This window comes from Mustela putorius, unplaced genomic scaffold, assembly GCF_011764305.1.
Source record: "Mustela putorius furo isolate JIRA1106 unplaced genomic scaffold, ASM1176430v1.1 tig00003898_pilon_pilon_pilon, whole genome shotgun sequence".
Classification (NCBI taxonomy): domain Eukaryota; kingdom Metazoa; phylum Chordata; class Mammalia; order Carnivora; family Mustelidae; genus Mustela; species Mustela putorius.
Genome location: NW_025422047.1, coordinates 18,044,082 through 18,058,671, shown reverse-complemented (window position 1 = coordinate 18,058,671; position 14,590 = coordinate 18,044,082). Strand labels below are relative to the sequence as shown.

The 14,590-nt window shown below is 38.7% G+C and overlaps 1 protein-coding gene across 8 annotated transcripts in view; it reads left to right on the top strand.

The window, feature by feature from the left end:
* Positions 1–14,590, top strand: part of MYO5A (myosin VA) — a 189,742-nt gene that overhangs the window by 148,869 nt on the left and 26,283 nt on the right. For 4 of the 8 annotated variants that reach the window (XM_045067909.1, XM_045067906.1, XM_045067912.1 and 1 more), the window contains exons 26-30: positions 3,186–3,329; positions 3,767–3,820; positions 7,786–8,013; positions 10,352–10,360; positions 12,631–12,731. In XM_045067909.1, coding sequence (XP_044923844.1) covers positions 3,186–3,329; positions 3,767–3,820; positions 7,786–8,013; positions 10,352–10,360; positions 12,631–12,731 — 536 coding nt within the window. The remainder of the gene's footprint in view (positions 1–3,185; positions 3,330–3,766; positions 3,821–7,785; positions 8,014–10,351; positions 10,361–12,630; positions 12,732–14,590) is intronic. The other 4 variants (XM_045067911.1, XM_045067907.1, XM_045067913.1 and 1 more) reach the window with 1 other exon arrangement.

The following is a 14,590-nucleotide window of genomic DNA, read 5'->3' as shown; positions in this document are numbered from 1 at the left end:
CAGTCAGGACAGACTTTTTTCTTTTCTTTTTTCTTTTTTTTTTTTTTTTAAATGTCATATTAGTTACCACACAGTAATCAGGAAAGACTCTATGTAGAAGATCATATATTTAAACTTTTTCTTATTCTTGAACATTATAGGACTGGATAGTTAGAAAAGTCAAGGTCTAACTAGTCTGTGGGTAAAAGATATCCTACAGATAAATGCCCCACTTCTTAGTTTAACTGATTCTTCTTCAATGTTTTCTTAAAACTAGAATAACATTTAATTCGGCACTCCTAAGAATTCACAAAAGATAGCTAGGCTCCTGGGTGGCTCAGTCATTAAGCTTCTGCCTTCAGCTCAGGTAATGCCCAATGATCCCAGAGTTCTGGGACTGAGCCCTGCATCTGGCTCAATGCTCAGCAGGAAGCCTGCTTCACCCTTTCCCACTCCCCCTGCTTGTGTTCCCTCTCTCGCTCTCTCTCTGTCAAATAAATAAATAAAAATCTTTAAAAAAACCAAAACCCTAAAGATAGCTAATAAAAAAAAAAAAAAAAAAAGAATTCAACCTCAATAAAAGGCAAAGAAATGTAAATTAAACCTATAATTAAATATACTTTTGGTCTATCAATTAAGCCATTTAAAAACATAACAGTCGTTGTTGTAGGCAAGGTGGTAGTTGCTTGATGGAAGTATAAACTAATTTAGCAGACTTAAAAACATTAATATTTAGGTATTTGTCACTAGGATATTTATTTTAGTGTATTTCAATAGCAAAAAATAAACAACTTCAGTGTCCATCGGTAAGATAGGTAATAGCTAAGCAAATGATGGTGCACATGTTACTATAGCTATTAAAAATTATGGTTTCAGGGACGCCTGGGTGGCTCAGTTGGTTAAGTAGCTGCCTTCAGCTCAGGTCATGATCCCAGCGTCCTGGGATCGAGTCCCACATCGGGCTTCTTGCTCGGCAGGTAGCCTGCTTCTCCCTCTGCCTCTGCCTGCCATTCTGTCTACCTATGCTCGCTGTCTCTCTGATAAATAAATAAAATCTTTAAAAAAAATTATGTTTCAAATACATCATAAATTTGGAAAACATTGGTGGTACAATGCCAAATTTAAAAGACAATACAAAATTATAATGAAAATATTCCAATTACTTAAATCTATAGAAAAAAGACTTGACAAAAATTATAAGTTTTCTCTGGAGAAGTGATTATGGTTTTATTTTTCTTCTTTGTACTTATTTCCTAAACTTTCTATAAAAGCTTATTTTGGGGGCTGCCTGGGTGGCTCAGTTGGTTAAGTGTCCAACTCTTGATTTCAGCTCAGGTCATGGTATCAAAGTTGTGAGATCGGGCCCCACATTTGGGCTCCACATTGGATATGGAGCCTGCTTAAGATTCCCTCTCTTCCTCCCCCTCTGCCATTCCTCCTCCCCTTTTTAAGAGAAAAGAAAAAAAAAGTTTATTTTGCTTTTGTATCTGAAAAAAGTCTTTTAAAAAATTGACAATTTGACGTATAAGACACACTAATCAGTTAAGAATTATACTTTGACTGGGACACCTAGGTGGTTCAGTTGGGTAAGTGTCTGCCTTCCACCTAGGTCATGATCCCAGGGTCCTGGGATTGAGTCCTGCATCCAGCTCCTTTCTCAATGTTGAAGCTGCTTCTCCCTCTGCCTGCGGGTCCTCCTGCTCGTACTCTTGTTCTCTTTCTCTTTTTTTCTGAAAAATAAGTAACATGTTAAAAATATATATATATACTTTGTCCATCTAATTAAGTTATTGTTAGTTCTCTCTCTTTCTAACTAAAACAAAGAGACTCTTTATCATCTCCATTAAATCTAATGACACAATTCTTTCTCTTCTTACCTCATAAAAGTTCAAATCTGAAGTCAACAAGGTAGAACACTTTTGGCAGTCTCAGAACTTCCATGATGGTGGTTACTCTTTCCATTTGTTCAGCTTTAATTAGTCTATCTTTATTTACACTAGTAGCTCTCACTGTGATTCTGTTCTAGAAGCAGCTGACATACTTTTCAGATGCTCCTAGGTTATCTTTCACTTTATTAACATTTATTAATGTTTTAGTTTTCCAGTTTCTTCTCTGTGATCTCAATATATTTATGCTGGCACTTCACCATTTCAAAAATCATTTTTCTTGAATAGAAAAGTAGTCCATGCTCATTGTAAACAATTCAAATATAGAATGTGTAAAGGAGAAAATGAAACTTTCCCATAGTACCTCCCATTCCCCAAGATAACCACCGATGGCCTCTAGATTTCTGTATGCCATGTTCTAGGTATATTTAACTGTCATGTGCAGGGACATTTGGGTGGCTTAGTTGGTTAAGTCACTGCCTTTGGCTCAGGTCATGATCCCAGAGTGCTGGGATCGAGCCCCAGGTTGGGCTCCCTGCTCAGTGGGAAGTCTGCTTCTGCATCTTCCTCTGCCTGCTGTTCCCCTGCTTCTGCTCTCTCTCTGTCAAATAATAAATAAGGTCTTTAAAAAATTTTTTAAAGAAGTCACGTGCATTTGATTTTTTTCCAATTTATTTATTTTCAGAAAAACAGTATTCATTATTTTTTCATTTGATTTTTTAACAAAAATAATATCATAATATAAATAGTGGCTAGCAACTTGTGTATTCCACTTAAAAATTTTATCTAGGTCATATTTATCCACTCATATATATCTACTTAGATTTTTAACAGCTATAAAAAATTTTATTTTGATTATACTATTGTTTAAGCACTCTTCTATTGACTGACGTGGGTTTTTTTCCAGTTTTTTACAATTATAAAAAATGCTGCAGTGAACATCTTTTTCCATACATTCTTGTGTACTTATGTAAGAATTTTTGTAGGATAGTTCTTAAATGTGTATTGTTAGATTAAAGGGTATACACTTCTAAATTTTAATAAATACAGCAAACTTGCCCTTTTAAAAGGCCTACTTATACCTCCACAAGTATTATCTAAGACACTGTTACTTACACATGGCACTATTGATTTTTGCCAATCTGACAGGGAAAAAGTAGCACCTCACTGTTTAATTTGCATACCTCTACTCATTAGCTGTGCGTGTGGACATGTCATTCTTTGGCCATGTATATTTCTTCCGTAAGCTAGCCTGACTTTCTATTGCACTGGTCATTATTTCTGCATTGGCTTGACCATCTTCTGATTTCTGGGGTTTAGGAGCCAAGTGAGAAGAAGGTGCCTCTGGACATGTCACTGTTCCTCAAGCTTCAGAAGAGGGTCACAGAGCTGGAGCAGGAGAAGCAGGTGATGCAGGATGAGCTGGACCGCAAGGAGGAGCAGGTGCTACGCAGCAAAGCCAAGGTGAGCGAAGCCCCACCCCACGGCCACCTGCAGACTCAGCTCTGGGCGTGGCTTTTCCTGCAGCTCAGCCTTTATCCACGCAGCATTTGATTCGTATTGCCAGGGCTAAATTCTCCTCACTGTTTTCTGCAGAGCAAAGAAATATTCTGAGTGAAAATGTGACAGTTAGGGGCGCCTGGGTGGCCCAGTAGGTTAAGCCTTTGCCTTCAGCTCATGTCATGATCTCAGGGTCCTGGGATCGAGCCCCTCATTGGGATCCCAGCTCAGCGGGGATCCTGCTTACCCCTCTCCCTCTGCCTGCCTCTATGCCTACTTATGATCTCTCTCTCTCTCTCAATGTTAAATAAATAAATAGATAGGTAAAATCTTCTTTTAAAAAGTGACGATTGAAGTATAACTACTTACTTATAAAGTTTTTAACTCTACGCTTTCCCTAGGAAGAAGAAAGACCACAAATTAGAGGTGCAGAACTGGAATATGAGTCACTCAAGGTAATGGAAGTTTCTGCCCAAGGCTTCAAATATCTTGTTTTAGCAAGCAACCTGCTCAGAGTTTCTCTTTTTTCACAGAGAACATCCTTAAGGGCACTCAAGGTTTTAGCTTCACCCTTATTCAGGCATTACTTCTAGGCTTGTGTTGTTTCTTTTTGTAGAATCTCTTCCATATAAGCATGAGTTCAGTCTAAGCAGAAACAGAAGCAGTGGCCACCATTTGAGGCGATAGAACGTAGTAAAGGACGTTGCTTCTAGTGACAGACTGCCTGGGTTCAGATGCTAGATCTGCCATTATATGGCTGTAAGCAAGTTATGTATCTTTTCTGTGCCCCAGTTTTCTCATCTATGAAATGGGGATAATGATACTGTTGATAAGACTGTCATGAGGATTATATAAAGTATTTCATATAAACTGCTTAGAATAATGCCCAGCATGTAGTAGGTACCCAGCAAATTTTGGCTGTGATCATTATGCTCATCATTTTTAAATGCCTTTACTGTACATATCAGCTCTAATTCTTTTTTTTAAATTACCATATAATGTATTATTAGCCCCAGGGATACAGGTCTGTGAATTGTCAGGCTTACACACTTCATAGCACTCACCATAGCACATACTATCCTCAATGTCCATAACCCAACCACCCTCTCCCTACATCCTTCCCCCCGGCAACCTAGCTCTAATTCTTACAGTAATCCTGCAAGTCAGTATTTTAGTTCTCATTTTACAGATAAGGAAATTGAGGTTAAGAGATACAAGTAACTTCCCTAAGATCACCCCACTAGAAACTGACAGGAGCAGGATATGAACATACATATCTTTGGCACGTATGTTTAGAGCATACTCTAACCACCAAACCCCACTGAAACTATGTAGTTATAGAGAAAGATAGCTAGGTGTTAGTTTGCTAGGTATTAGAGTGAGATGTATTCTCTCTTATTTTTTAGCAACTTTTGAGAGGAGAAAGATGAAAGTAGAGAATTATCTCCTTAATGGTTGAAGGCAAAGGCTGTCTAGGCGGTACTGTGTGTCCCAGAGGAGCTGAACATGGGAAAGACTCTGATTAGGAAGGAACAGGAGTTCCTGGAATACAAAGCATCTTGAGTAACCCAAGAGTTGAGGTATCAAACAAACAAGAGCCCATTCCTGGGTACAGAGTAGGTTGTGGGCACCTCGCAGGCTCAGTTGGTAAGGCATGTGACTCTTGATCTTAGGGTGGTAAGTTCAAGCCTCACAGTGGGCGTAGAGTTTACTTTAAAATACAAATAAAGTAAATAAAAATAAAATCAGGATAGATTGTTCTTCACTGGGCTTCTTCTTTGCTCTCCAGAATTAGAACGTTTTGAGCCCTGTGAAGTTTGAGCTATCAGGTTATCAGCTAGCAAGACACCTCCAGCTTTAAAAGTTTTCTAGGTTGTTAATTAAATTATTAGTTTTAAATTTATCTTTTTCAGACATCTTCTGCTTGTGTTTATTTTTTACGGTTTTCTTCTTTTGCAAACTATAGTCTAGAACAGCTAGAAAACTATAGTGAGGTTTATGATTATAACCAAACCTAAGAGTTAGAAAAGCCACAAAATAGTGTAAGGAAACTCATTATTTTAAAGTACTTATGTGTATTTAAGAATTCCTATGGTCCCGCTGAACTGTCGTGAGGATGTTTGTATTATTTTTTTTTCAATAATATTACTTCAAGTCTAGTCCTGATACATTGTTTCCTAATAGTGTGACATGGAACATAATTAACATTAATAGGACCCTGTCTGTGGATTTGTCCCTTCCCATGGTCTGGAACTGCTGATTATTGCTTCCTTTTGAGGCCGAGTGGCATTGGTATAGAGAATGCCTGTTCTCCATGCTCTCCAACCTACAGTTCCTTTATCAACCCCTTCCCTTGAAGATAGTTAGAACTCTTCATTTAATAAATTTAGTAAACACTTGACTAATAATACGTCATATTTACTTTATAGTTTGAAAAGTTTTTCCTATACCTTATCTTATTTAGTCATTGTCACAACTTGTAAGATAAGTTATTTCCTTTTTAAAGATTATTAAACTGAGGCTTAGAACAGTTAAGAGATTTACTATCAACTTGTAGAGTCTGGTCTTGAATCTACGTCTCCAGACAGAAGGAAACTTTCTAAACACCCTAAGTTCCTATCGTTATTTGTTTGAAAATCAATTTTTACCCCCCAAATACTATTTTTAAATACCCTGATGAGCCCTTCACCCTCTCTAAATTATAACATGAATAAGTTTGTTGTTCCTTCAATAAAAGTACTGCTTAGGTAGTGATTATGCTTGCAGAGAAAGAAAAGAGTAGCAGCAAAGGGTCATCTCTTGTATTCTGTCTCTCTGTTGCCTTTTGTACCCTTTGTCTAGAGGAGCGGCTCATGCTGTGGGTCATACAAGACAAGGATCAGATGGAATGGAATGGCACAGGCCAACAGAATGGGAGCAGTATTGTTATCTCCAGCACTTTTCCATCTGCCTGTCTCACACAAAAATGGACAAATAAAGACATTCTTTGTAGTATGTTAAAGATTGAAGCCCAGATTGGGGGTGGGGGGCAAGTCAGAGCCCCCAGGTATTAGCTCAGTATTTCTCAGAATGTGGTCCCTGGGCCAGTAGCATCAACATCTCCTGGTAACTTACTGGAAATGCACATTTTTGGGCCTAATACCAGACTTCTTGAATCAGAAACTCTGGGGGTTGGGCCACGCAATCTGCCCTCCAGGTGACTCTGCTGCACTTTAAAGTTTGGGGAACCCTACATAGGAGCTCAGTGTCCAAGTAAAAAGACGTTCATGTTTTCTGTTGCAGAAGTGAGTGATACAAATCGGATTACTAGTTGGTGGGAGACTGGTGAAAGGAAGGATCCTTTATTTTCACATAAGAATAGATTACTTCATGAAAGAAAGGATTATATATTCTTACACTAGAAAAAGAAACTACAGATAGAACTGTTGAGAGTTCTGGTATGGTGCTCTAAACCCAAGGTGGTTTCTCTGTTAAGAAACAATAAAATATTTTATCTTTTATATGTAGAAGTGTCTCACTTCTGCTACCATAAGGCCTTGTGGAATGTGCTGAACGAGATAGCACGAAGCTTGCAAATGCCTGCCTGCTTCAGCCTTCCCCAGTCAGTACCCTGAGTATTTGCATTTTGGGGTCAGAACTCTATTCTGGGTTCCCATTGCCACTGTTTGAGCAGAGTGTACGGAGGGCAGTGCGAACCGGTGACAGGAGGATGGCTGGTAGAATGTGAAAGTATGGAGGGGAAGGATAAGTATGGCCATCTGGATGACACAGGAGCCCGTCCTTTCCTCCCCCCTCCCAAGATGACTTCTGCCAGCAGCTTCACAAGCCTTTCATACACATGTCAGAGTGGTTTGAAAAATACACTGGTTGTCATCAAAACACTAAATGGAATGATATTAGTTTAATGATATGGTAATTTTTTTATTCAAAGTTACAAGTCCAAGATTTCAGTGGTCTTTCCATTCTGTTTTACAAAGGAAATAAAAGGATGCTACTCAAGATTTCAGGGTTCTGCTCATTTGAGCCATTCAGCAGAAACCACCTGACTAGCTGAACTCTCATACTTGCCCTTATATTTACCTGCAAACAAAAACCTGGGCTTCTGAGGACTGGGCTGAACTCCCCCCTGGGGACTCAGCAATCCCTCCAGGCCTGTGACCACACCCAAGGCAAGCCTGAAATAAATGTGACTCTGGAATTTGGGTTGATGAGCAAACTGCCATTCACCTTGCTCAGTGGCACCTGATGTCAGCTTTCTTAATTTGCAGAACAGAGTTCCCATTACAGCCTGGGAAGCCGTTCACCATGGTACCTCAGACAGTCTTTTCCAGCACAGCTCTACCATCTTGAGGGCATCTTGAGTATTCCAATGTAAAGCTGAGGATAACAGCAGTGAACTATTCTTTGTCTCTTCATACAGCGTCAAGAGCTGGAATCAGAAAATAAAAAACTGAAAAATGAGCTAAATGAGCTACGCAAGGCCCTTAGTGAGAAAAGTGCCCCAGAGGTGACTGCTCCAGGCGCACCAGCTTACCGTGTCCTCATGGAGCAGCTGACCTCCGTGAGTGAGGAGCTTGATGTCCGCAAGGAGGAAGTCCTCATCTTGAGGTCTCAGCTGGTGAGCCAGAAGGAGGCCATCCAACCCAAGGTAAGCACGAGCAAGTGACCAAAGTGAGTGTCTGGGGACTGGCCTCTTTCTTTTTATCCTTTCCCTCCAATTTATAATGAAGCAAACCGAGCATTTTTAGTCTAATTAGTGTTTAGTCTAAAGGATATTGTCATTAAAAAAAAACTCAATGTTGCTTTAAAACTGTTGCAAATGCCAATTACAGTGAGCAAAAAATAAATGAAATCCCAGATGATCTTCCAAGTGTTACATCTCACTCATGAGCAAAGGGCTTTTAAAATTAATCTTTAAGTAGTACTCTGGCCATGATAAATTTTCATCAGGAATAAAATTCGGGGGGCGCCTGGCTGACTCAGTCGTTAAGCATCTGCCTTTGGCTCAGGTCATGGTCCCAGGGTCCTGGGATTGAGCTCTGAATTTGGCTCTCTGCTAGGCAGAAAGCCTGCTTCTCCCTCTCCCACTTCCCCTACTTCTGTTCCTTCTTCTCTGTGTCTCTCTCTCTCTCTTTGTCAAACAAACAAACAAATAAATAAATAAATCTTTTTTTTTTAAGAAAGTAAAATTCGGGGTTACTGGCCGGCTCAGTCAGAAGAGCATGTGATTCTTGATCTTGGGTTCATGAGTTCAAGCCCCACATTAAATGAATAAATCAAATACATAAACTCTTTTAAAAAAGCAAAATACTGTTAAGTACAAATATCCATAAATTGTCTTGCTGTGGGAAGGCATTAAATATAACTTTAAAATTACTTGTTGAAAATAGTCCATTTAACTGGAAAGATAACATATAAAATGGTTAGAAGTGAGATCAATGAGTAGAAGTTTCATGGAGATGATTTCTGCTGACTTTAGGGAGTTCTGCCTAAAATGGGGATCTAACCCAATTGGGGAGGGGCTGTGTGTAGTGATTCAACAGAAAGGAACCCATGCCAGAAGGTAGAGATGTCCCTCCAAAGTCCTTCCTGCACTCAGGTATGAGACCCAGCACTGTGTATTAGTAAAAAATGGGCCTTTTTGTCATTTGCCATCAGAGGGACTCTGGGTAATCATCTTAAAGCCTGGCCTGTGTCCCTGCCCATGTTCATGCAGCAAACAAAGTGTTACCAAGAATTAGACAATCAAGTATCCCAACTGCATGACATACCATATAAAAAATGACTATGATACCTAATGAACTAGAAGATCTGAGAGTACTTCTCTTAGAAATGGTAGTTCTGCCTGTGGTTAAAATGCTGAAACTGCGTGCAACATTTGGATTTGAGAACAGCAGCTCATATCTGAGATCAACACTGATCCAGAAAATATCAAATTCTGAAAACAAGATATTTGTGACTAAGCTTGGAAGGGAAAAAACATCTCAGGAATTAGTGGAATTACATAAAGGAATGGACTTTTTTATTTTAAAACAAATCTCAAACCCATTCAGTCTGAAATGAGAAGATTCTGAAAGGGGAATCTCTCCTTGGCCTGGCCCTGTATGTGTCTCCTTCCCCAAGACTGTCTCAGTTTGGTTCCCATGACTACCACTGTGGTTAGGCCTTGAGATCAAAGACTCTGTTTGCATACCAGCTGGAGCAGAGTCCCAAACTCACCATTCCTTTTTCTGGTTCCCTTGTGACAAAGTAGTATTCCCACAAGAAACTTGAGTTAAAGTTAAGGGAAAGAAAAAGAAAAATGAACCAAGGGGCATAAAAACAATCCAGCTAACAGAGCACATAGCTCTGGTATCACATGTTCTCACTCACCCAGCTCACAACTAGCTGGTCTCTAGTCCCTAAAATGGACTGGTCCTATCTCACCAACACCTCTGCTCTCCAATTTGTTCTTTGCTAAGAAAAAGGCCCATGACACAGATGGAGACCTTTCAGACCCAAGGCTGTCTGTCCTACTCAGCTTCCAGTCCAAGACACTCATCCTTGCACAACTCCTTTGCAGGGCAGTAGTGAGTGACGCCCAGTGAGGTAGGTGTTAATCCAGCCCAGCCAATCTAGTTCAGCCTCTCTGAGTATTCTGGAAGGCTTCACTGGGACAAATGACCTCCTATCAGAGCTTAATTGTAACTCTCACACACCTAGCATAAGAATTTTACCCATATACGTTAGCAGGAGGGTCGTTTTCTCACATACTCAAAAATTAGAAAAACCAAAACAACTCAAAAATAATTTCAAGCACTTGTTCTTGAAAATTAAGAATTATCACATAAATATTTATATTAATGTCTACCATATGCTGGTTCCATGAATGCTAATTTTGGGGTTCTTATAGTTTGCTTTTCTCTCATTGATGGTTTATTTATGGAACTAAAGGTTCATTATTTTCTCCATTTGTTTTTTTGTGCTTGCTGACTTGTGATTTTCAGGATGACAAGGTAATTATAAAATTTTCAAAAAAAATTTGGTAAATACTTCTTTGTAATCCTAAACTTTAGTTTATAAGTATTCACCCAAAATAATGCGATTGATGCTTCTGGCCACCAAGTCTATTTTGATATTACAAGTTGATTTCCTATTTGAGCCCTCTCTGTGGCAGTGGAAAAATAATGGGTGTAGTAGGTTTCAGTTTGGATCACAGGGAGATCTCCATGATTTCTAATTCATAGTCAGTTCTCTGACCCACTCTAACAGTAATGGTAGGCCATCCACAAACATGGGGACCCAGGATAAGAGTCCCTTAACTTGGAGCACACCCAAAAGCATAGCTGTCCCACACTTTTATAGAGCAGCTGTGAATTTGTTGGCCAAGGGTGAGACGGAGCCTCAGGAGTAGAGAACAGCCTCCCTGGAAGGGGTAGGATTTTCCTACATGGTGCAACCGTTTCTAAACTTCTGGTCACTGGCTTGGGGGAGACAGACTTTCGGCTGAGAGTTAGGAATGTCCTAGTGCTGGTGGTCCATGTCTGATCCCATGCCCCAACCACCAGTTCTTAGGTAGGGTAGGCAAAAAGGGGAAATAGCTGGCTGCTTACCATCAGGAAAACAGCATATCAAGAAGCTCATCTTTCCTTTCGATTAGTTAATATAGGATCAAGTTACCTAATTTATTGAAAGTTCAAAAGTACATCATGTAGGTCTTCAGATATCAGAAAACACATACAGCATTATTTAATATAGGGACTGGGTCTTTGAGAGTTGCTATTTAGATGTTAAAAATCTGAGTTTGGTCCTTTGTAGAATAGAAAAATTCGCTTTCATAGAAAGAAAAATATTTTCTATGAAAGACATACTAAAATATATATAAATTGTAGCTAAAGAAATGCTTCATGCGGTGTCTAGGGAAAGATTTTTAAAATTCAGTAAAATATAAGCTCTTATCAATAGCTTTTATCAGATTATATTTGGTCTTCTCTGAGGATGCATTTATAAGCTCACAAAAAGACACTGTAAGGAGAAAAGTGGGATTTTTTTTTAAGTATATTCTTATCAAGAACTGTTCTTGAACTTACCTCAGAATTGGTCTGTAAGATCCTGTTTTTTGAAGTATATTCTATTAAGTTCATTGTGAGATCTGCCTTTGGAGCAAACATTGACTACCAGATCAGACATATACTATTTAGACAAATAGAATGGACTCTTGGGTTCTAACATGTATTATTCTCTAGAGGCTATTGAGCAGTAGTGCTTAGTCTGTTCTTGCCCTGGTTTGGGAAATACAGAGAATAGCTGAGTAGAAGCAAGATTTGGAAATTATGTTGGTTGTCAGATTAGACCAAAAAGGAAAAATAAAAAAAGGAAGTAAAGATGTTAGCAGAAAAGTGCTTTTTATATAAAATCATTGGTAATGCTGACCTGCCAGAAATGTATTTCAAAAACTTATATGCCATGCTATAATGTAACAGAAGAAAGAGTTGAATAACGGCAGATGGTAGATATTTACAAGGAGCTAAATCCTTCCCGTTCATATATATCTAAATATGTGAGAAAAAACTTCTAATTTTGCTAAAGCATATCATTTACCTTTTTGTACTGAGTTTTTAATTGAATAACGAGCTTTATGTCAAACTTTACAGTGTTTTACTGGGGCATTTGTTTTTTTATAACTAGATGGGAAGTAGTGGAAAGAAGAGCTTCTGTTCTTTGTTCATTCAGTAGTTGCTTGGTTTAGCCAGTTATTGTTCTAATGCTTTGTGTATACTTGGAAATATATCTATATTTTTATATATAAAGTATATATACATATATTGTGTGTATATAGACACACACATAGATGCACACACACACACACACGCACACACATTGAAGTATATATATTATAATAGCATAGACCAATTATCAGACAAGGACATCAAGGGACTACTTAATGGAATATATACATATTTGAAATAGATATATATTTCACATAATGTAAAACACACACTGCCCATCAGTGATTTTATTTACAGGACAGTAGTACTCTAGAATCTCACCACCTTTATAGCAGAGCTGGAGGGATTTTCAAGGGAGAAACTGAAGGTGCCTCTTTCTCTTAACTGCCTATGCCCGACCACCCCATGGAGTTGCACGGGGCTAGGCCGGTGCTCTGGTGGGACAGAGATGTGGAGGAATGCAAAAACCCCCTATTCTGGAGGAAAAAAATTGTTATCTGTGCTCCAGATTTTGAGCTGACTGTGTTAATGTGGAAATGTGTTGTTTTCCTCTTCAGAACACAATGACAGATTCCACAATACTTTTGGAAGATGTACAAAAAATGAAAGATAAGGGTGAAATAGCCCAAGCATACATTGGTTTGAAAGAAACGAACAGGTAAATCCATTCTCTTTTTATTCACTTTAGTTTAATCATAATCATGTATATCTTTAGGCTTTAAGCCAGCCTCTTGTATAGTAAGTCAAAGTGTTTATGTATTGCTTTATTAGAGATCCATTGACCTTGAGAGGGAATTCAAGATTTCCAACATATTCCCAATTAAAATTTCATTTTTAATATAAGGTAGCATTATTGATGAGAGTTGTCAGGGGGTATGTTGTTTCCATCAAGGGATTATATTTCTGTATATTTAGAGTCTCCATCTTGAGAAGAAAACCAGTTGTTCATTGTCGAACTGTCTTGGGTAGTCACTTCCACTTTTTGTTCAGGATGGTTGGTTTTTTGTGAATCCCAAATGTTAGGGACAACTTTAGCTTTCAGTAATGAAATCTGGTGAGGAAAGAAGTAATGAAGTATCTGAAATCAACTCACTGTTGGCCATATCATTCTACAAGTGTACCATGACTTCTAGGATGGGACCTGACATTTAAGATCAGGTATTTGTCACATTTCCCAAGGTGTTCTGAAAAAAATCCTAACCCTAGTTTTAACCTATTTACTGTAAACATGAGTGAGGTTACAGACGGCACTTAGCTCAGTCACTGTACACCTAAGAGCTTCGGTAGGCTGACTGAGGGTGCAGGATGTGCACCTAAATGATGAAACTTTATCGAAGACTTTCTCTATAGCTGAGATGATCACCAAGTGGTGGCTCATCTCTGGAATTCCTTTAGTCTTCCTATCAAACCACTTCCCAACCGAGCCTCTGTGCCTTCGGACTCTGAACTTACAGGCTACATGCTTAAGAAAACATGGTCAATGATGAGCACAGACAAGGACAGTTTTGGGGATTTGTGTATTTAGTGTGTGGTCTAAGTCTCCTGATGTGTAGTATCAGGACTGGTGTACAGAAATACATGTTGCCAAGCAACATGTAAGGTACTTATTATCTTGTTTTATGGGTGAGAATGGAGAATGCTTAAAAAGTATTTGATTAACCTTAAATTTTAATTTGTGATATAAATTATAAGCATATCTTCTATCTAAGAGTGTGTTAGTATAAGAAGAGCTCTATTACCCTGTCTATCCATGCACTCTACTCTTTAGTCACCAGATAATAGATTGCATACCCGTTTCATGCTCAGCCCTATGCCATACACTGGGAATATAGCAGTAAGGAAGGTAAATGCAAACTCTGTAAACTCTACAGAGTTTGTAGACTGTTGGGGAGGTAACCAAGACAATTTGGACTTCACTCCAATGACAAAGTTGTTGAAATGTTTTAAGTAGGAGAATGATATGATATTGGAATTTTAGAAAGCTGCTCCTGGTTTTTATGTTAGAGAATAGATTATAGTAGAACACGGTTGAAGGCATAAAGACCAGTTAGGAAGCTCTTACTGTAATTGAATGACTAATTACAGTGACTTGACTTGGTTGGTGGCTGTTGAGATTGAGAGAAATGGGACACTTTGAAAGATACATAAGATACCTAAGATGAGATCAGTAAGCCTTGTGGCTTGGATTTTTGAGTGAGGGATAGAGAATCCTAGAGGGTCTGTGGTGAATACTTGGTTGGATGTGGTAATACCATTTCATGATGCTGGGTCTGCAGTGTGGGGAAGCACAGGGTGGAGATGATCAGTAGATTTATAAATAATGAACTCAAGGAGCTAGGAAGACATCTAAGGAGAGAAACCCATTAGGCAGTTGAACATCTAGATCTGGAATTGGAGAGCTATGTGGGTTGAGATATAAATTTTGAAGTCATCAGTGTATAATAATACATTTGAGACCATAAAAATAGATCAACCCTCCAGGAGGAGATGGTAAATAGGAGAACATTCTCTGGAATG